Source organism: Ambystoma mexicanum, chromosome 9 (genome assembly GCF_040938575.1).
Source record: "Ambystoma mexicanum isolate Mex_15411 chromosome 9, UKY_AmexF1_1, whole genome shotgun sequence".
Taxonomy (NCBI): domain Eukaryota; kingdom Metazoa; phylum Chordata; class Amphibia; order Caudata; family Ambystomatidae; genus Ambystoma; species Ambystoma mexicanum.
In genome coordinates, this window is record NC_090931.1 from 647,360,832 (window position 1) to 647,382,579 (window position 21,748).

The window sequence follows — 21,748 nt, forward strand, 5'->3', positions numbered from 1 at the left end:
ACTTGGTGTGGGCAGAGGCGCTGGGGTAGGAGAGGGCAGAGGCGCTGGGGTAGGAGGGGGCAAAGGCCTTGGTGTGGGCAGAGCCGCTGGGGTAGGAGGGGGCAGAGGCGCTGGGGTAGCAGGGGGCAAAGGCCTTGGTGTGGGCAGAGGCGCTGGGGTAGGAGGGGGCAGAGGCGCTGGGGTAGCAGGGGGCAAAGGCCTTGGTGTGGGCAGAGGCGCTGGGGTAGCAGGGGGCAAAGGCCTTGGTGTGGGCAGAGGCGCTGGGGTAGGAGGGGGCAGAGGCGCTGGGGTAGCAGGGGGCAAAGGCCTTGGTGTGGGCAGAGGCGCTGCGGTAGGAGGGGGCAGAGGCGCTGGGGTAGCAGGGGGCAAAGGCCTTGGTGTGGGCAGAGGCGCTGGGGTAGCAGGGGGTAGAGGCTCTGGTGTGGGGGGGGCAGAGGCGCTGGGATAGGAGGGGGCAGAGAAGCTAGATATCCGGACGGGGGCAGGGGACACATTGCAGCGCCCCTTGGCCAGGTGAAGACACGGAGGGTAGGCTAGTGCGGTAGACACTGGCGCCGGGGGCTACAGGGCGCAGGGCAGGCGCCTTGGAGAGAAGTGCGCTGGGGTGGTGGGGGGGGCACTAGATCCAGGGGAAGGGGCTGTGGCTGGATGAGACCCCCATCCCCATCAGCCAAGCAGGGGCAGATGCGCTGGGCTGAAACTCCGGCGAAGGAGCGTGAGAGAGAAAAACACCTTAAGAGGCGGCGGGAGCGGCGTGCGCGCCGAGTGCAGCTGCTCTGGGAATAGCTGGGTATTTTTGAACTCTGCGAGCAAAAGGAGGCTTTCATAAATGTTATATGGGAGGCGGTTTATGAGTGAAGGAGAGAGAGAGAGAGAGAGAGAGCGAGAGGAGCACGGAGATAGACAGCGACACGCCGGGGCCGGAGCTAGGGGAAAAGAGAGCGAGGGGGCAGAGGCTCACAGGCTGCACCTGGGCAGAGGCGGAGCTAGAGGGAACAGGCTGAGGGGGGGGGGTGCCACTCACCTACCCGGAGCTAGAGGAGAGAGACGAGGGGCATGCTCTCACCTGCCCCTAGCCAAAGAAAGAGGCAGAAGGGTACTGACACTCACCTGCAACTAGCTACAGGAAAGAGGCCAGGGGGCGGGGTGGCACACACCTACCCGGAGCTAGAGGAGAGAGACGAGGGGCATGCGCTCACCTGCCCCTAGCTAAACAAAGAGACAGAAGGGGGCTGACACCTGCAACTAGCTAGAGGAAATAGGGGGTGGGGCCATCACCTGCTCCTAGCCGGAGGAAAGAGACAGAGGGGCAAACACTCGCCTGCCCCTAGCTAAAGAAAAAGACAGAGGGGTGGACACCCCCCTGCCTGGGGCTAGATGAAAGAGACAGGGGGCGGGGGGGGGGGGCTGACACTCACTTGCCCCCAGTTAGAGGAAAGAGACTGGGTGGTGGGGGGGGGTGCTAACTAACACTCGCATGCGCCTAGCTAGAGAAAAGAGACTGTGGGCTGACACTCACCTACCCGTGGCTAGACAAAAGAGACTTGGGCAGAGGGGGGATAATACCGTAGAGACCGATTGGCAGAGACTCACAGGCGCAGAGGAGAGAAGCCAAGGAGGTAGGCACGCACCGGACTAGCAGAGACTCACTGGGCAAGAGCTAGGAGGCAGAGGCGAGAGGGCAGAGGCACTGCGGGCAGGGGCTAGGGGAGTAGACACAGAGGGGAGGGAGAGACGGAGGCACGCTGGGCCTCCCGGAGGGGGGATATAGAGAGAGATGAAAGAGAGCGGCTAGGGGACAGAGACAGCGAAATAAAGAGAGAGAGGAAAATCAAGAGACAGGGGGCAGAGACTGCCAGCTTTGGAGAGCAGGAGCCAGACATCGAGATCAAGAAGCAAGGGAAAGAGGCAGGGCGAGAGTGAGGGGGCGGCAGACAGGGGGGGGGCAGGGAGTGACAACCACAGAGACGGGGACACCTGCATCTGGGGAGAGGCAGAGACAGGCACAGGAGAGAGACAGAGAGAGAGAGAGAGAGAGAGAGAGACAGACAGAGAGAGGGGGAGGGAGAGAGACAGAGAGTGATAGAGAGAGAAGGAGGTGGGGACAGAGGAAGGGAAGAGTCGAAGAGAAAGAGCGAGAGAGACAAGATAGAGACAGAAGAGGAAAAGAGACAGAGAAAGAACGAGACAGAGTCGGGTGAGGAAAGAGACAGGTGAAGACAAGGAGAGACAGAGGGGACGAAAGTGCACTGGGCTAAAACAGAAGGAGAGATACAGCCGAAGGGAGTAAGAGACAGTGAGAGGCGAAGCGTAACTGCGGACTCTGGCGAGAGGGACGCGGGGAGGTACAGGCGGGAGGGGGGAGGGACAGGGGCAGAACGGCAGAGATGAGGAGTGCGATAGAGGCGGCAGAGAAGGAGAGGGCGAGACAGCTAAAGACGCAAAGACGGCGAGGGCGATGAAAAGAGAGAGGCAGGCACAGAGAAAGAGACATCCCCGGGTGGAAGGAGGGCTACAGCGAGACCGCGAACTCTAGAGACAGAGGTGAAGGAGGAGGCGGCAGTCGAGGTGGGCGCCCAGGCAGAAGGGGCGCGGAGGAAGCAGCCCGTCCCACCTCCCCGAGAGTGTCTCGGGGCTCCATGCCTCCCCAGAGACTTTATATCCCCAGCCCCAGGGGGTGGGGAAGTGTGAACTGCAGTCTGCCAAAAGGGGGGGCGTTTGCCCCCCCTAAAAGGGCTGCCGAGTAGAAGGGAGGCAGAGGAAAGAGAGGAGTGCACGGCCAGCGAGCGCTCCCAGCCCGGCTCCAGCAGCAGGAAGCGGGCAGAGCTCAGCCTTCCCTTGCCCAGCACCTCCGGCTCCCCTCGTCCGGGTCTGTACAGCAGGCAATTCCGGAGCTGGGACCGGGGCAATCTCGGGGACCACCGCCGCCTGCCTCCGCGACATCCACCCGCCGGCCGGCGCTGCTCCTGACACCGCGGAACCGTCCGCTCCCCGGGGACCGCCCTGTCGCTCCCTGCTCTCCTGGGACCGCCCTGCACTTCTGGGAGCCCTGCTGGCGCCCGCTCTTCTGTTTCCAGTGGAATCGCCCTGTTGCTCCTGAGTCCGCCGGGAAGCCTTGACCCTGCCTCCCTGTGACCGCTTGGAGACTTTTGGGACCTTTTTGTGCTGCGTTTGCCTTCCTCGGACTAGACTGACTCCTTGGGGGACCGCCTTGCTGCTCCTGCCTCCATTGACACCCTCCTGCTGCTCCTGTCTCCGCTGGGACCCCCTGCTGCTCCTGTCTCCGTGGGACCCGCTGCTGCTCCTGTCTCTTCAGGGTCCACCCTGCCGTCTCCCCAGGGTCTACTCTAGACTGACACTCTCGGGACGCTTCTATTTCGCGTGGGACCCCCCTGGCTGCTCTCGTGGGCACCCTGCTGCTGCTGTCTCCCCAGGGACCATCCGGCCGCCGTCTCTCCCCTTGGAGTGCCGCCCCTGTCCTGCCGGACCTGATACCCTTCGCGGATGCTGTGACCATCCTTGCTCCCAGGTGGGCCCCCGTGCCATCCCTGCATCCATCGGGACCATCCTGCCGCGGCAGCCCGCCCCCTGTGTCTCCTGGGCTCGGCTCAGCTGTCTCTTGTTTCTGGGGCCGTCTGATTGGTTACAGGGCTTGTGCGAACTCTTCCGGACTCTGGCGGCTGAAGACTGGCTCTGGCGGCGAGTCGCCTCTAGCTAGGAGCTGTCTCTGGTCTGGACCCCCCCTCTCTCTCTCTCTGGGGGTGAAGAGTGTCCCGCCAGCCCCCGCGCCCGGATTAGACCTTTGGGGTTCTGCTCTGCTCTCCGGATTGTGGGATATTTCTGGCATCTTCACCGGCGTTCAGGATGATGCGTAAAGGTAAGACATGCCCACGGCGACTGGAGCACATCCCGATGCTCTGACTGTGCCCATCCTACTTCGTCAATGCCAAATTAACCTGCCTTTTCTTCTTGGTGCTGCCAGCGATCCCCATTACACTGTATGCCCAGGGTGTGCCCTCTGTGCAGTTTGTTTTCTCTAACTTGTATCCAGTTCCTGGCTCTCCTCTTTGTGCCCAGTATATACCATTCCATGTCTATGCCACGGACGTGCCCTCTCCTCCTTGTGTCCGGAATCAATTTTATCATTGTGCCCAGAGCGATCCTACCCTTCTTTGTGCCCAAGACCCGCTCTCTGCTGTTTTGTCCAAGGTGTGCCGTGGCCTGTTTTTACTCCGGGTGTGTCATCTTCTCTAGGTTCCCATAATGCACCACCTGTGTATCCTCTAGACTTTGTGCTTAGGGTGTGGCTTACCTATATGCACCAGAAAATTGTCTTTGCCCCCCAGGTAAAGTGTTCTCATGTTTGTGCCTTCCTTACACCCAAGAGCACCCACCTGATTTTAATTAGGATGTGCCACTCCTGTTAGTGCCTAGGATGTGCCTTACCCTTCATGCGACAGGGCTTACTATGTTCTTGTTGTGCCCAGTGGGTGATTCCCCACTTTGAGCACATTATGTTTGTTCCCTTGACTCTTTCTCTATAGGACGCATTGTGCTCATGACCTTTGTCCCAAGGGGTGGTCTTCCCTTCTTATGGCCAGGCTGGGCTGTTTTCCTTATGTGCCCATGGCATGTCCTCTGCCTTTTGTGCCCAGGCTAGGCCTTGTCCCTTTTGTGCTTGCTTCTTTTGCCCTCATCTACCTTCTGTGTGCCCAAGATATGTCTTCTGGTCTTTATGCCCACATTAAGCACCTTCATCTTCGTTCCAAGGGCTCTCTTCCCATTTGTGATTAAGCGCTCTCTCCTCTTTGTGTCCAAGATATGGCCGTTCCTCTGTGTGGTCAGGCTATGCATTGCTCTCTTTGTGCCCAGGGCAGGCCTCCTCCTCTTTGTGTCCAAGATATGCCCATTCCTCTGTGTGCCCATGCTGTATATTGCTCTCTTTGAGTCCAGGGTAGGCCTCCCCTAGGTGCCCAAGCTGTGCCCGCTCCTCTGTGTGCCCATGCTATGCATTGCTCTCTATGTGTCCAGGATAGGCCTCCTCCTCTTTGTGTCAAAGATGGCCCGCTCCTCAGTGTGCCCACTGTGATCCTGCTTCTCTATGTGCCCAAGATCTTCCCACTTCTTTATGTGCCCAGGCTGTTCCGACTTCTCTATGTGCCCAGGATGAAGTCACTTCTTGTGACCAAGTGCAGAAGCTTGGTTTAGAATTAGGGTCTTCTGTATCCACAGTCTACAATTCAACCACAGGACCTCAATCCCCGCCCCCAAACTTTGAGACCAAGATGTATGTTCCCAAGAGATGTTTTTGTATCTCAGTGCATAGCATGTGCGTTGGCATGATTGGCAAGGTTGTTCCTTTTGTGCAGGATTCCAGGATGTGCCCCCCTTTAAACCCAGTTTAGAACTATTTCTTTCTGCCCAGGATGTGTCAGCCCCTTTCAAAGGGCAGGCTATACCCTCTCCTCCTTATGCCACGCTTGTGGTTTTCGCTTGGGCCTCTCTCTCGCTTAGTCTGGCTTGGGCTAGGAGCTATTGTAAGCAGATTCAATCATTGCTGACATTTCCAGAGTTAGCTCCCTTGTACCATGTTTTGTTTGTTGGCATGTCCTGGGTTAGTTGTCTTGTATTCCTGGCATGTCCATGTTTGGTGCCTTGCATCGCTGACATGCCCAGGGTTAGTTCTGTGTATTACAGGCATTTCCTGGGTTAGTTCCTTGAATTGCTGGCATGTTCTGGACTATTTCCCTTGCATTGCTGGCATGCCTTATGGTTAGTGTCCTTGAATTGATAACATGTCCAGGGTTTGTTCCCTTGCATCACTGACATGTCCAGGGTTTGTTCCCTTGTATTGCAGACATGTCCTAGATTAGTTTCCTTGCATTGCTGACATGTGTAGGGTTACTTCCCTTTAATTTCTTACATGTTCTGGGTTAGTTCCCTTGCATTGCTGACATGTCCAGGAATAGCTCGATTTCATTGATTACAGGTCCAGAGTTAGTTCCTTTGCATTGATGACAAGTCCAGGGTTATTTCCTTTGCACTGATGACATGACTAGGGTTAGTTCCCTTGTATTAAGCACATGTCCTGAGTTAGTTCCCTTGCCTTGCTGGCATGTATAGGGTTAGTTCTGTTGAATGGATGACATGTCCAGGGTTTGTTCCCTTGTATTGCAGACATGTCCTAGATTAGTTTCCTTGCATTGCTAACATGTCTAGGGTTCTTTCCCATGCATTTCTAACATGTTCTGGGCTAGTTCCCTTGCATTGCTGACATGTCCAGGAATAGCTTCTTTGCGCTGATGACATGTCTATGGTAAATTCCCTTGCATTACAGACATGTCTTGAGTTACTTCCCTTGCATTTCTGAAAATTCCAGGGTTAGTTCCCTTGAATTCATGACATGTTCAGGGTTAGTTCCCTTTCACTGCTGGCATGCCCAGGGTTAGTTACCGGCATGGCGTGGGTTAGATCCCTTGCATTGCTGACATGTCTAGGGTTAGCTCCCTTGAATTGCTGAAATGTCAAGGGACAGTTCCATTGCATTTCTAACAGATCCAGGGTTAATTCCCTTGCACTGATGACATGTCCAGGGTTAGTTCCTTGTATTGCGGACATGTCCTGGATTAGTACCCATGAATTGCTGACATGTCCAGGGTTAGACTCCTTGCATTGCTGATTTATCCTCGATTATTCCACTTTCATCGTTGACATAGCAAGTATTAGTCCCCTTGCATTGTTGACTTGTCCAGAATAGTCCCCTTGCATTGCTGACATGTCAAGTCTGTGTCCTCATGCGTTGCTTACTGGTCCTGCATTCCTCCCCTTGTATTGCTGAAATGTCCACTGTTAGAACCTCTTGCATTGCCCTGGGTTATTCCTCTTGCATCGCTGGCATGCCCATGGTTAGACCCCTTGCATCGCTGATTTTTCCTAGATTAGTCCCCTCGCATCTCTGACATGTCAATTGTTAGTCCCCTTGCAGATTTGTTCTGGATTAGTCCCCTTGCATTGCTGACTTGTCCTGAATATTTCCTCTTGCATCGCTCACATGTCCATTATTAGTCCCCTCACCTCTGACATGTACAGGGTTTAGTCCCCTTGCACTGCAGACTTGTTCTGGATTAGTCCCCTTGCATTGCTTACTTGTCCTGGATTGTTCCCCTTGCATCGCTGACATGTCCATTATCAGTCCTCTTGCACCTCTGACATGTACAGGTTTAGTCCCCTTGCGTTGCTGATTTGTCCTGGATTATTCCCCTTTATTGGTCCCCTTGCATCTCTGACATGTACAGGGGCAGTCCCCTTGTGTTGCTGACTTGTCCTGGATTATTCCCCTTGCATCGCTGACATGTCCTTTATTAGTCCCCTTGCATCTCTGACATGTACAGGGTTAGCCCCCTTGCATTGCAGACTTGTCCTGGATTATTTCCCTTGAATCGCTGGCTTGTCCTTTGTTAGTCCCCTTGCATCTCTGACATGTATAGGGTTAGTCCCCTTGCATTGCTGACTTGTCCTGGATTATTTCCCTTGAATCGCTGGCTTGTCCTTTGTTAGTCCCCTTGCATCTCTGACATGTACAGGGGTAGTCCCCTTGCATTGCTGACTTGTCCTGGATTATTTCCCTTGAATCGCTGTCTTGTCCTTTACTAGTCCCCTTGCATCTCTGACATGTACAGGGTTAGCCCCCTTGCATTGCAGACTTGTTCTGGATTAGTCCCCTTGCGTTGCTCCCTTGTCCAGGATTCCTTTCCTTGCATCGCTGACATATCCAGGGTCAGTCTCCGTGCTTGCTTTCTTTACCCTGGTTAATCCCAGTGCATTGCTCCCTGGCCTCGGTTTACTCTGGTTGATGTCCGCTCGGGTTAGGTCCATTGAGTAGCTCCCATCCTGGGTAGAACATTTCTGTATCTGGCCTTGTATGCTCTACATTGTTAATTCTGGGCAAAGCCTGATTGGTAATGTTGTTCAGTACCCAGCAGTGCTACCGGGTGGAGCTACACAATGCAAGGTAAAGCTAGAAATATTCTGATTTTTGGTGGTAGTGGAGGAACATGTGTACACCAAATATTTTGTGTAAGATTGTGCATACACGGGTGACGTGTAGTGCTGGGTAAATGCCTGTGCTGTGGGACACCTGGGTATGCAGTGTAAACTGGTGGTGTTGGGTAGAGCAGGGGAAAGTTGGGTGGTGTCAAGCAATGTGTACTGCTGAGAGTAGTAGAGTAATACTGGGTAGCATTGTGTGATGTTTGGCAATGTTTGCTATCTGTGCTGTGCATGGGGCGGAGGTGCCGCTTTCCTGGAACTGTGTAGTATTCGTTATCCCAACCATGGTGATTGTGTCTCTATATTAACCCATGTGCCCAGGATTGTGCAACAGGCATTACTTTAGTATCTGGGACTAGGTGGTGATTCACCCTTTCTTTAGTATCTGGGACTAGATGGTAATTCACCCTTACTTTGGTATCTGTGACTAGGTGGTAATTCACCCATACTCTAGTATCTGGGACTAGGTGGTAATTCACCCTTACTCTAGTATCTGGGACTAGGTGGTAATTCACCCTTGCTTTAGTATCTGGAACTAGGTGGTAATTCACCCTTCCCCTAGTATCTGGAACTAGGTGGTAATTCACCCTTACTTTAGTATCTGGGACTAGGTGGTAATTCACCCTTTCTTTAGTATCTGGAACTAGGTGGTAATTCATCCATACTTTAGTATCTGGCACTAGGTGATATTTCACCCTTGCTTTAGTATCTGGGACTAGGTGGTGATTCACCCTTGCTTTAGTATCTGGGACTAGGTGGTAATTCACCCTTACTTTCGTATCTGGGACTAGGTGGTAATTCACCCTTGCTTTAGTATCTGGAACTAGGTGGTAATTCATCCATACTTTAGTATCTGGCACTAGGTGGTATTTCACCCTTGCTTTAGTATCTGGGACTAGGTGGTAATTCACCCTTACTTTAGTATCTGGGACTAGGTGGTAATTCACCCTTACTTTAGTATCTGGGACTAGGTGGTAATTCACCCTTGCTTTAGTATCTGCAACTAGGTGGTAATTCACCCTTACTTTAGTATGTGGAACTAGGTGGTGATTCACCCTTGCTTTAGTATCTGGGACTAGGTGGTAATTCACCCTTTCTTTAGTATCTGGAACTAGGTGGTAATTCATCCATACTTTAGTATCTGGGACTAGGTGGTATTTCACCCTTACTTTAGTATCTGGGACCAGGTGGTAATTCACCCTCAGAGTGTGGGATTATGCATGACAAAGTGACCTAATTTCCCGGATTGTGCAGTATTCCTGCATTTCAGAGAGTCTGTGGTGCAGCATTTATAGAAGTGGGAGCCAGTGCGTGCGCCCTATGCACACTCCAGTGCCATTCGCTGCCTCATATTCTCTACCTCCAATGACTGTGATTGCACCCCATGCTGTACCCCCAAGTGCGTGCACTGTGCAGTAGCTGAGATTACACCGTTTTCTTGGCGGGCAGCATCTGGGACTGGGCAGTAGTTTACCCTTGGGCACTGCCACTGCAGTACCCATAGATGGCCATCACCATCACTGCTTTGATTGCCCAGCATGCATTACCCCCAGTGCCTGTGGTTGCCACATATGGCTTTCCCCCATTTCCCAGGATTAGGGGGGACATTATCCACAGGGCCTGTGGTTGTGCAGTCTTCAGTACCCCACGGTCTGCAATGATCTGCCACTCCCTAGCATCAGTACCTGGCACTGTACTTTATCCATTGCCACCACTGCCTGGGATCGTGTAACATTATTTCCTGGGAATACGCAGTATTCATTACCTAAGGTGCCTGCATGCCTGCGGTGGTACTATCCCGGATACCTGGAATTGTGCAACACGTACTATCATTAGTGCCCAGAACTGTGCAGTATTCTATAATTTAGTGCCTGGAATTTCGCCCCCTAAATTACCCTGAATGTCTGGGACTGTACAGTACTGTTTACCACCTGTGCCTAGATGGAACAGTACTAATTACTCCCTGGGGCCTAAATTAAACAGTATTAATGACCTACCTATTCCCGGCCTTATGTAGTATTCATGTCTCTTAGAGTCTGCATTATGCAGTTTTTAACCTATACCAGTGCCTGGATTGTGCAGTATTTATTATCATACAATGGTTCATTAGTCATCCTGTTTGACCTGTCGTTGTGCAATGTTAGGTGCCCACTGGAAGAGGCAATACTCATACCTACTTTTGTGCAGTGTTCATTGCCCCCGTGCCTGGGGCTGGACACCCTTCATTATCCTCCATGCCTTGTTTGTACGGTATTCATTCTGCCTAGTACCTGGCCTTTTAAGTATGTATTACTCCAAGTGTTGAGACTGTGCATTATGCGCTACCCAAGTAGTAATGAATGCCACAGAACCTAGACACACATGATAATGTACAATCATTACTGAGCAGTCCCAGGCACAGAGTATAATGGATACTGCTCAATAATACTCACTGTTTTCTTGAATGCTGCACAATCCCCCGTAGTAATGCTAACATACATTGCACAAACCGATGCACTTGGAATGAATACTGCACAATCGAAGCCCTTAATGCTCACTATCGTGAAGTATTTATTGACCGCAGGGCCTCCAATTGTGCAGCGTTAACAATTCCCAATGCTTTGCATTTTGCAGTGTGCATTGCTGTTATACCAATTCTGATGCTGTATTAATTACCATTGCAGCCAGAAGTGAGCAATAAACTTACTCTCCCTGCCAGTGAATGCTCATGACACTCCCTCTCTGAGTTAGTGGGATTAATTAATTCTTTCAGTAGCTTTTCATCAGTATTCATTGTCTTCTAGTGCCCGGGTTTGGGCGGTAATTTGGGCCCTCATCACATGCACTGTGAACAATTCAGTGGCCCCAATGCGGCTGGGCAGCATGCATTACGTCAGTATATAGGATTATGCAGTATTCAGTACTTCCAATGAGGCTGGCCAGCATTAATTACCTTACTATATAGGACTGTGCAGTATTTCATACTTCCAAAAAAGATTGGGCAGCATTCATTATCCCTACGTGCATAGGACTGTGCCGTATTCAGTACCCCCAATGAGACTGGGCAGAATTCATTACCTCAGTATTCATTACCTCAGATTGTACAGTATCCAGTACTTCCAATGAGAGTAGAAAGCATTCATTACTTCAGTACATGGGATTGTGCAGTATTAACGCCCCCAATGAGACTGAGCAGCATGTATTACTTTATTACATGAGATTATGCAGTATTCAATACTCCCAATGAGACTGAGCAGCATGTATTACCTCAGTACATGAGATTATGCAGTATTCAATACTCCCAATGAGAGTGGGCAGCATTTGTTACCTCAATCCATGGGATTGTGAGGTATTAAGTACTTCCAATGAGACTGAGCAGTATTCACTACCGCCGATTTTGAAGTATGCAATACTCCCAATGAGAGTGGGCAGTATGTATTACTTCAGTGCACGGGATTGTGCATTATGCAATACTCCCAATACGACTGGGCAGCATTCATTACCTCATTTCATTACATAATGTAGTATTCAAAACTCCTGATGAGACTGGCCAGTATGCATTACTTCAGTACACTGGATTGCGCAGTATGCATTACTCCAAATGAGGCTGTGCAGCATGCATTACCTCATTACATTGGATTATGAAGTATTCAAAACTCCCAATGAGACATGCCAGTGTGCATTACTTCAGTACACTGGATTGTGCAGTATGCAATACTCCAAATGAGACTGGGCAGCATTCATTACATTATTTGGACTGTGTAGTACTCAAAACTCCCAATGAGACTGGGTAGCATTAATTACCTCAGTGCATGAGATTATGCAGTGCAGTATCCAATGAGACTGGGCAGCATGTATTACCACGGTACATGAGATTAAGCAGTATTCAATACCTCTGGTTTTGAAATATGCAATACTCCCAATGAGAGGGGGTAGTATGCATTACGTCAGTGCACAGGGTTGTGCAGTATGCAATACTCCAAATGAGACTGGTCAGCATGCATTACCTCAGTACACTGGATTATGTAGTATTCAAAACCCCCAATGAGACAGGCCAGTATGTGTTACTTCAATACACTGGATTGTGCAGTATGCAATACTCCAAATGAGACTAGGCAGCATTCATTACCTCATTACATTCGACTATGTAGTATTCAAAACTCCCAATGTGACTGGGCAGCATTCATTACCTCAGTGCACGGGATTGTGCAGTATTCAATACTCCCAATGAGACTGGGCAGCATTCATTACCTCATTAAATTGGACTATGCTGTATTCAAAACTCCTAATAAGACTGGCTAGCATTAATTAGTATATGGGGTTGTGCAATATTCAGTACTCCCAATGAGACTGCGTACTATTCATAACCTCAGATTGAGCAGTATTCAATACTCCCAATGTGACTGGGACACATTCATTACTTCAGTTGATAGGATTGTGCAATATGCAATACTCCCAATGTGACTGGGCAGCAGTCATTACCTTACAGCACGAGATTATGCAGTATTCAATACCTCAATGAGACTGGGCAGCATGTATTACCTCAGTACATGATATTATGCAGTATTCCATACTCCCAATGAGACTGGGCAGCATTAATTACCTCATTACATAGGACTATGTAGTATTATAAACTCCCTATAAGACTGAGCAGTTTTCAATACTCCCAATGTGACTGGGCCGCATTCATTACTTCAGTTCATAGGATTGTGCAGTATGCAATACTCCCAATGTGACTGGGCTGCATTCATTAACTCATTACATTGGACTATGTAGTATTCAAAACTCCCAATGAGACTGGGTAGTATTAATTACCCCAGTAATAGGATTGCACATTATTAAGTACTCCCATTGAGACTGAGGAATATTCATAACCTCGGATTGTGCAGTATTCAATACTCCCAATGAGACTGGGCAGCATTCATTACCTCATTACATTGGACTATGTAGTATTCAAAACTCCAAATGAGACTGGGTAGCATTAATTACCCCAGTAATAGGATTGCACACTATTAAGTACTCCCATTGAGACTGAGCAATATTCATAACCTCAGATTGTGCAGTATTCAAAACTCACAATGTGACTGGACAGCATTCATTACCTCATTACATTGGACTATGTAGTATTTTAAACTCCCAATAAAATTGAGGAGCAGTATTCATAACCTCAGATTGTGCAGTATTTAATACTGCCAATGTGACTGGGCCACATTCATTACTTCAGTTGATAGGGTTGTGCAGTATTCAATACTCCCAATGTGAATGGGCAGCATACATTATCCCAGTGCATGCGATTATGCAGTATTCAATACTCCCAATGACACTGGGCAGTCTTCATTACCTCAGTACACTGGATTGAGAAGTATTAAGTACTCCCAAAGAGACTGAGCAGTATTCATAACCTCAGATTGTGCAGTATACAATACTCCCAATGGTACTGGGCCACATTCATTACTTCAGTTGATAGGATTGTGCGTTATGCAATACTTGCAATGTGACTGGGCAGCATTCATTACCTCAATGCACGAGATTATGCAGTATTCAATACTCCCAAAGAGACTGGGCAGTTGTGGGGTATTATGTGCACCCAATGAGACTGAGCAATATTCATTACCTCAGATTGTGCAGTGTTCAATACTCCCAATGGGAGTGAGCAGTATTCATGACCTCAGCACATGGTCTTGAGCAGTATTCAATACTTCCAATGAGACTGGAAAATATGCATTACTTCAGTACATGGGATTGTGCAGCATGAAGTACTCCCAGTGAGACTGGGTGGAATTAATGACCTCAGTATTCATTACCTCAGATCGTCCAGTATTCAGTACTCCCAATGAGATTGGGCATTATCCATCACCTCACTACATGGGATTGTGTAGTACTCAGTACTTCCAATGAGGCTGGGTAGTATGCATTACTTCAGTACATGGGAGTGTGCAGTATTAAGTACTGCCAATGATAGTGGGCAGCATTATTTACCTCAATACATGGGATATGCAGTATTCAGTACTTCCAATGAGACTGGGTAGTAAGAATTACTTCAGTACATGGGATTTTGCATTATTCATTATACTCTGAATGAGACTGGGCAGCATTATTTACCTTAGTCCATGGCATTGTGAGGTAGTAACCTCATATTGTGCAGTATTCAATACTCCCAATGAGACTGGGCAGCATTCTTTAACTTGTTGCATTGGCTTGTGCAGTATTAAATGCCTGCAGTGCTTGGAGTGATATTGCATAGTTACAGTGTGAGTGTGCAGTATTCATTGCGCTCTCCGTCCTGGCTGTGCAGTGTTCTTAGTGAACACTGCACAGCCAGGGGCTGTGCACTATTTTTCATCCCCAATGCATGTGCTTGCACAGTATGTGTTACCCCCAGTGCCTGGGATTCGGCACTGGTAAGCACTTCAGTACCTGTATGTGTGGAGTGCATATTACCGTCACTGCCTGCGATGGTATTCTCCATAAGTCTGGTCATGTTTGCGCAGCATTTATGAACGCCATTGCCGATTATTATGCATGTTGCATTGCGCAAATCCATACCCCATGATCTCAAGCTCATCATAGAACTACAGACACTGGCCCAGTGCATCGTTATTCACCCTCTGTACTCATGCAGACCCCTGATTCAGCCCACCTCCTGTGGGATCTCATACATCCAAGCAGAAATAAGCACGCTCCCTCCTCCTCGTCCGCCTCAACAGCCTCCCACATCACTTCTCGTGCCTGCAGAACCCCTACGCTCCCCATTATTCCTTTTCACACACTCGGGTATGTGCTTCCCAGGTGTGGCCCAATACAGTCTCTGGACAAGCCTTGGTGCTGACAGACCAATATTGTGTTATCCGCCAGCATGAATGACTACTTACATTTACATTGCTGTCAGGATTCTCAGTGCCGGGGGCTGTGCATTAAATGCAGGACCTAGGATTGTGCAGTATTTATTACCTCAGTACCTGAGATCACGCAGCATGCATTGCTCGCAATTCCTGGCAGTGAGCAATATTTACTTATCTGTATGCCTGGAATCATGCAGATTCCATTGCCCCGAGTGCCTGGATTGCACAGTATTATTCACATTAAGTGCCTGGGTTGCAGAGTATTCTTTACACTCATTACCTGAATTGCACAGTATCCTTTACATTCAGTGCCTGGTTTGCACATTATCCTTTACATTCAGTGCCTGGTTTGCACAGTATTCTTTACCTTCAGTGGCTGTGATTGTACAGTATTCTATGTCTGAGTGCCTTCTATTTGCCTTTATTAACCTTGGTTTTAGATTGTACAGCATTCATTTCCTTTGATGTTTGGGAATGTGCAGTATTGGTTACCTCTGCTCCGGGGGCTATGCATGTGACAAATCAACTTCCGGAGCACCAGTGGCCCAGGGATGAATATCGGTTTCTAAATCATCAATCAGCCCCACGCCTCTAGTACACCAGAAGGGATCCAAACAGATTGGGACCACAAGTCAATTATGAACCTCCTTGTACAATTTTGGTAATGTGGACGGAACGGCAGGCTTATCTCCAAAAGGCCGTGGATCGTTGGTTATTGCAACACAGCGAAAATATAATTATTACCCAATGGTAAAAGGAACTGTCCAGTCAAGGTTGTATGCACATATCTATTTAATTATTATCACAACAGCACACTACAAAATACAGCCCATCCTGTAAAGGAATGCAGAGGACAGACAGTTTCAAAGAAGGAACAGGGATGCATTCTGGATACTGACAGGAGGGTAATCAGTATAGTAATAAATCACAATAGTTCAAGGATACTTGGTTTCAACACAAAGGGTCATAAAAATGTCCTTAGGGGCCTTTGGAGAAAGACCAGGTGGTCAGAACCACAAGGTACCTTGTGCTGTAGAATTCTTAGTGCTAGACAGGGGCAAGTCGCTTTCAAGGCGCTTTGCAGCTTCTGCAATAGAGTTCAAGATGGGAAACAGCTACAGGTATCAGGCAGCGGGCAGTTTGGCGATCGAAGCTGGACAGACGACTGCAGGCTGGCCTACACAGCAGTTCATAGTCAGGAATCGTTGTCTCCGTGCTGGTCGGTGGTTCTGAAGCACTGGTCGGGGCATCTCGGACAGCTTTAGTGACTGAGGCGTGACAACAGTCAGCGGGGCAGTTGGTTGCAGCTCGAGGGGCTCGACTGACTTGAAAATATCCTTTAAGGCGGATGTTGGTAGAGGCTTGTCGATGCACTCCTCCTAGCTTCTTCGCTGGGCTTGTGTCTTCCTTAAAGGCAGACGGCCCAAAACGTCTGAGGAGCGGGTTGCAGGCAGCTGTCTTGTCCTTGGTTTGGTTCTGAGACTCTCTGGCACTTCCCATCTAGGAAACCTGCTGCAGAGCCTAGAAGGGCATCCTGTGATCTGGCTGGGTAACCGTTCTGGAGCTGTTGGAGGGTCCTCTGGATTTGGTATCTCCCTCTATTCCCTGATAGATGATTAGGGGAGGGATCTTGCTTCCCTCTTGAAGGCCCGGGCCTTCTTTCACTGGTGGAAGAAAAAGGCAAACTGTACATTCTGCCAGCGTCCAAAGGTGAGTGCATCCTTCTGCTTCTGGTGTAGTCTTCAGATGATCTGCCAAAGAGGAGCACAGTCTTCTTTTAAAGCCAAATAGACCACAGTGAATGGTGTAGGTTAAGCCTACCTCAATGAACCAATTCTGGGCATCCACCAACTATAACCAGAGTGCTTTGCAACAGAAAAGGTAAAGGGGTGAAAACATGTAATACTAAGTCCCACCCATCTTCCTGCCTGTTGTAGATCAAAGGGTCTCTATGGTCAATGAAGCTCTCTGTGGTTCCTGATTAAAGCGGCGGGTCTCCCTTGAAGCTTTGCCGAGATCAGACTTTCTGGTGCCATCAATCCACATACCCGTACCCCTTGTCACGTCTATTGACCCATGTTCGAGTTATTATGCTGCAACATTTGGTGCTGTGGGCTTAGAAAATCCAAGAAGGCCGAAAAGCCCACATTTGTGCCAGAATCCAGGAAAACCGCACAGTTTTTGCGCACACCAAAATGGTCGCCTGACCTGCCACCCACCAGTGCGAGCGTGATGGGCCAGAAGCACCATGAGTGAAACGTGGTGCCAAAGGAAAAAAAGCAGCGCTTGTTAGCTCAAAAAGCGCTTTGAAATCACCTTTGTTTCTCTGAATGCAAGCTCAAAATGCCTATTTCAAACATTGCAAGATATTCAAAAATCTTACTGAACACCAGCAGACGTCTGGTAGAATGAAGTCTTGTGTGCATACAAAATCTGGAAAGATGAAGAGCCTAAAATAATGTTCATAACAAAACTGACTGAGCTGTGGATTTCAGCAGCTTAAGTGAAATTGGATTTAAAGCCACTAAAATCGAAATGTTTAAAATAAATGAGTGACCTACTTTTGAGTGTCACATAGGTTGCAACTGTTTAAATGTCATAGTTTTGAACTTAGAATCAGCGTTCTAGCTGCATGTGTAAACATTGTAAGTTTGATTTGAATGAAGAAAAATTGGAACAAAAGTGACCTTTGGCTGAAGCCTGGCTTAAAGGGATTGAATTCTGCCCGGCAACTACCCCCGACAGGAGTTGAAACTTGCCAAGCAACTGCATTGACAGGCCTGGCCTGCCTTCTGCTGCCCCACCAAAAGGATATTACACCTCTCTGATTGAACCAGGGGAGGGGTACCTGGGACTGCAGGGAAACAGAACAATGAACTTCCCTTGGCTCAAAGCAATTGCTAAATCAGGAGGTCGTAACTGGCTCCCCCTTGGAAGGAACTGGGAGGGGCACTGCCTCTGTGAGCCAGCTGAGCTTGGAGGAAGTGGACAAACCAGAAATTCCCCCATGTGCTTTGGGACTTAACCACACCCATCTGGGCCAGAGCATAATTTTAAAAAGATGGATAATTCATAGTACAAAATTGTCAAAATTATATAAATAATATCAATATTCCTGTGATTTGTCTGTGCACATTTTAAGAGGTGTTAGGACTCTGGTATGTTCTGGGGGGTAGTGGCGGAAAATAGGGTATTACTCCAAATGTCTGTATGTTACAAATCTGACACTTCATCATCTGATGCCCATATTCCTTGCGCTCATTTGTGTAAATTCTGGAGGAATTTAGATATTGTGTTCTGGATGAAAAGGGCAGAATTCTGTCAGAAGTGGACACAACATCTTACAAAGACAGGGATCGGATGGTTTGGCGCTACAGAAAATATGTTAACTGGACATATAATATTCGAAAAATTGTACATAGATAAATATGCATTTGAATCAAAAATAGATTTGTGTGCAAAGTGACAAGGGGAGGATTCTCTGACCCATAAACATACCTCATCACGATGACACTCCATTTCCTTCCCCCAATCAAGGGAGAGAGGAGAATTTGGCCAATGATAAGTTGTGAGGGGCAGGCTTAGTTATGCCCACGCACACACCCATTTTGGTGATGCAATTTCTGCTATAAGTAAGGATGGCAAGCCTTAGTGGGAGGAACTTCCAGATTCACTCATCACCTGAACATTGGCCGGACGCTCTGCACAAGAAAACCATACTCCAGATTCCAGAACTTTGAAGCAGAGGGCCTACTGCAAGCTGAACTCTTCTCAGCTGGCCTTCCAATCTTGCAAACTGATTTTACCCCAGACTTCCAAGGGGCACATCAGAATAAAACAGCCGGGCTGTGCTGTTTCTGCTTCTGGGTAGAACTCTGTGCCAGAACCAGACCCAGAAAGCAGAGCTGTATCCAGAACCCATCAGACCCAGACCAGACCGCTGTGCAGTGCCGATAGGAGACCAGACCAGACCGCTCTGCAGTGCCGATAGCAGACAAACCCAGACCACTGTGCAGTGCCAGACCCAGACCAGAGGCCACGCTGTGAGCAGAACCAGTGGCAGCCTATTCCAGTCCAAAATTAGGAGTGAGTATCCACCTGTCCAGAACTGCATAGAAATCGTGTGTCCATTCTGTGATTTCAAAGCTGTGAAAGTGTCATTTGTCATTCTGAATCTTTACTTCATTTCTGAAAATCTACCTCCACAAAAACATCCGTATCTTTTGAACCATATGTCCTAGAAGCGAGATTTTAAAGCTAAAAACCAATACAACATCCCAACTCCTTATAGTTTTTCCGTAACCGCGATCGACGCACTCAGAAAAAGTGCCCCGAATTGCAAACTGGCTCAATTTCACCACTTGTAAAAATAGCTGCTTCTTGCTTTCCACTGCTGAAATTCGTTTTCAATCTGATAATCATTCCTGAATCATTGCTAGCGTTGACCTGAACTGATTCAAAGTAGCTGTCACCTACCCTGAATCTCCTATAGGAAATTAAATCATTTTTAGCATATTTTTCACTTCATTGCAAATCACCTGTAAAAGTATTTTTGAGTGTTTAAAAGCATACCGGTTGCTCTAAGCTTGCTAGGGGGGAACTGAACTGCTTTTGATTGTATTCCTGCCCTCATTTCCATCTCTTCATATTGCATAGGGGGGGGGGAGTGAGTTGTCATAAAGAAAAAAGTGATCATCTTACCTCTTGTTGAAACCATATCATTGCATTTCCTTGAAACCATAAAAGTATTTTCTGCTACCTTTTCCTTTCTATACCAACTCCTAAGTAATTAAAGAATTGTGCTACTGTGACATTACCCATTGTTGATCAACATTATATTCATAAGTGTGCTATCAAATATTAATTTATTCATAAAAGTGTGATTATATATATATATTTAATTTTTCAAATAAATCTTTTAATTTGCAAAACAAACCTACTTCTTGGCTCAGTGAGGTCAGGGGGATTCAAAGAGAGGGGCTTTATATAAGGGTTCATTATCCAGATTTATGAACTTGTCATAAAAATATATAAATAAGGGCTTCCATTGGGCATCCCAGACGAGACACTGACTTAGTTGGATTGCTAGATTGGAGTCACTTACACCCTGCAGCGATGACTATTGTAATACATGCAGACCCAGACATGACATTTCACTGTCAATGGATACTGAAGGTGGGTGCAGGCTTCAGGTTGACGTAGTGCATATGATAGGGTGTTGGGGTTTACTGTCGCCTTTGTTGGCCCCTGCAGCCAGGCCCATGTGGTCTGTTTGAATTAAACTCTGATTAGTGTACGAATGCTGCCACCAGCTACAAAGCTAAACGAAAGGACAGGGTGGACCCATGGAGCATGTGTTTGTTAATTAGGCTGGCCATGGCAGGGTGAAGGTTTGGCCCTCGCCCTTCTGGGATGACATGGTGTACCCCTTGCTGCCATATCTCAGCCCAATATGAAAGGGCGGACTGCGTTTTTAGGCTGTGTTCACCCAGAGGGCATAGGTCTATGTGTATGTCGGGCAGTGAGAATAGAAAAATGTGTCCGGATTAGCCCCACATATTTTCCGGAAGTTGATCTTCCATCATTCAATTTCATATAAAAATTTCAAAAAAAGGCCAAGCGAATGCACACCCACTGTCCAGATGGTCGAATTCCTGACAATGCAGCATCAGTTGCCACTGGTACTTGTTATTGTGTAGTAATAAGGATCCCTACTGCCTGGGATGGACAGTCATTTTACCCTCAAAATGTTGAATTGCAAAGTATGCATTGCCCTCATTGCTTACAATTGTGCCATTTCCAATACTTTTGAGGCCTGGTACTATACAGAATCCATTACTATCAGCACCGGGGATTGCACAGTATTCATTGCACTCAGAGCTTGGCATTGGGCAATGAATGAATGAATTAACACATTTACAATGCCCAATTGCGCTCAGCGCTTTGGAATGGGCAATGGATGAGTGAACACGTGTACATTACTTTTGATTGCCTTGGGCTGTACAGATCCATTATTACCTGCACCTAAGATTGAACAGCTTGCATTGAACTCAGAGCCTGGTATTGGGCAATGAATGACAACACATTACATTGCACTATTGCATTCAATAGTAGGATTGGGTAGTGAAAAAATGGACACATTTACTTTGCACACTAGTTCAGAGCATGATGCAGTATTCAGTGTTCTGATTTCTTTGGTTTGTAGAGTATCTATAACCATATGGATATGTATAAAGTATGTGTTACATGCTGCAGCACCGGGTATTGTGCAGTATTCATCAAAAACTAATTTGTTCTGTATTGTGCACTCTTCATTGCCCTCTGGGCCTGGCAATGCACCCTTTTCATTAACTCAGGGCATTAAATTGCGATACCGTAGATTTCACCGAATCCAATTTCACCTATTCAAAAATCCTTTGATTTATTTTTTCTTCGAATTGGTTAGGCAAGTAGGTAGCTAGGGTTGTGTAGTATGTATTACTCTCAGTTCGTGACATAGTATCTGGTCCTTTCAGTAGCTGGGGTTGTGTAGTATGCATTACCCTTAATTCCATGGCATTGTACAATCTTCCACACGCTCAGTACCTGGGTTTGTGGCATTTATTTCCCTCAGTGCATGGCATTGTACATTGTAGAGTATTCCTTTCCCTCAGTAGGTGGGGTTGTTTGGTATGTACTGTCCTCAGTTCAGGGCATTCTCAAGTATTCCTTACCCTCAGTACTGAGCTTGTGTTGTGTGTATTGCTCTCCGTGCATGGCATTTTACTGCATTTCTTCCCCTCAGTACTTGGGGTTGTGTACAATGTACTACCCTCATTCCATGGCATTGTACAGTACTCCACTCTCTCAGTACCTGGGTTTGTGGTATGTATTACCCT

The 21,748-nt window shown here is 48.0% G+C and overlaps 1 protein-coding gene across 1 annotated transcript in view; it reads left to right on the forward strand.

The window, feature by feature from the left end:
- The first annotated feature begins 1,989 nt into the window (after nucleotides 1-1,989).
- Nucleotides 1,990-21,748, forward strand: part of RTN4RL1 (reticulon 4 receptor like 1) — a 352,520-nt gene continuing 332,761 nt past the window's right edge. Inside the window, exon 1 of the mRNA XM_069615362.1 lies at nucleotides 1,990-3,877. Within this exon, the coding sequence (XP_069471463.1) occupies nucleotides 3,865-3,877 (13 nt within the window). The 5' untranslated portion in view covers nucleotides 1,990-3,864. The remainder of the gene's footprint in view (nucleotides 3,878-21,748) is intronic.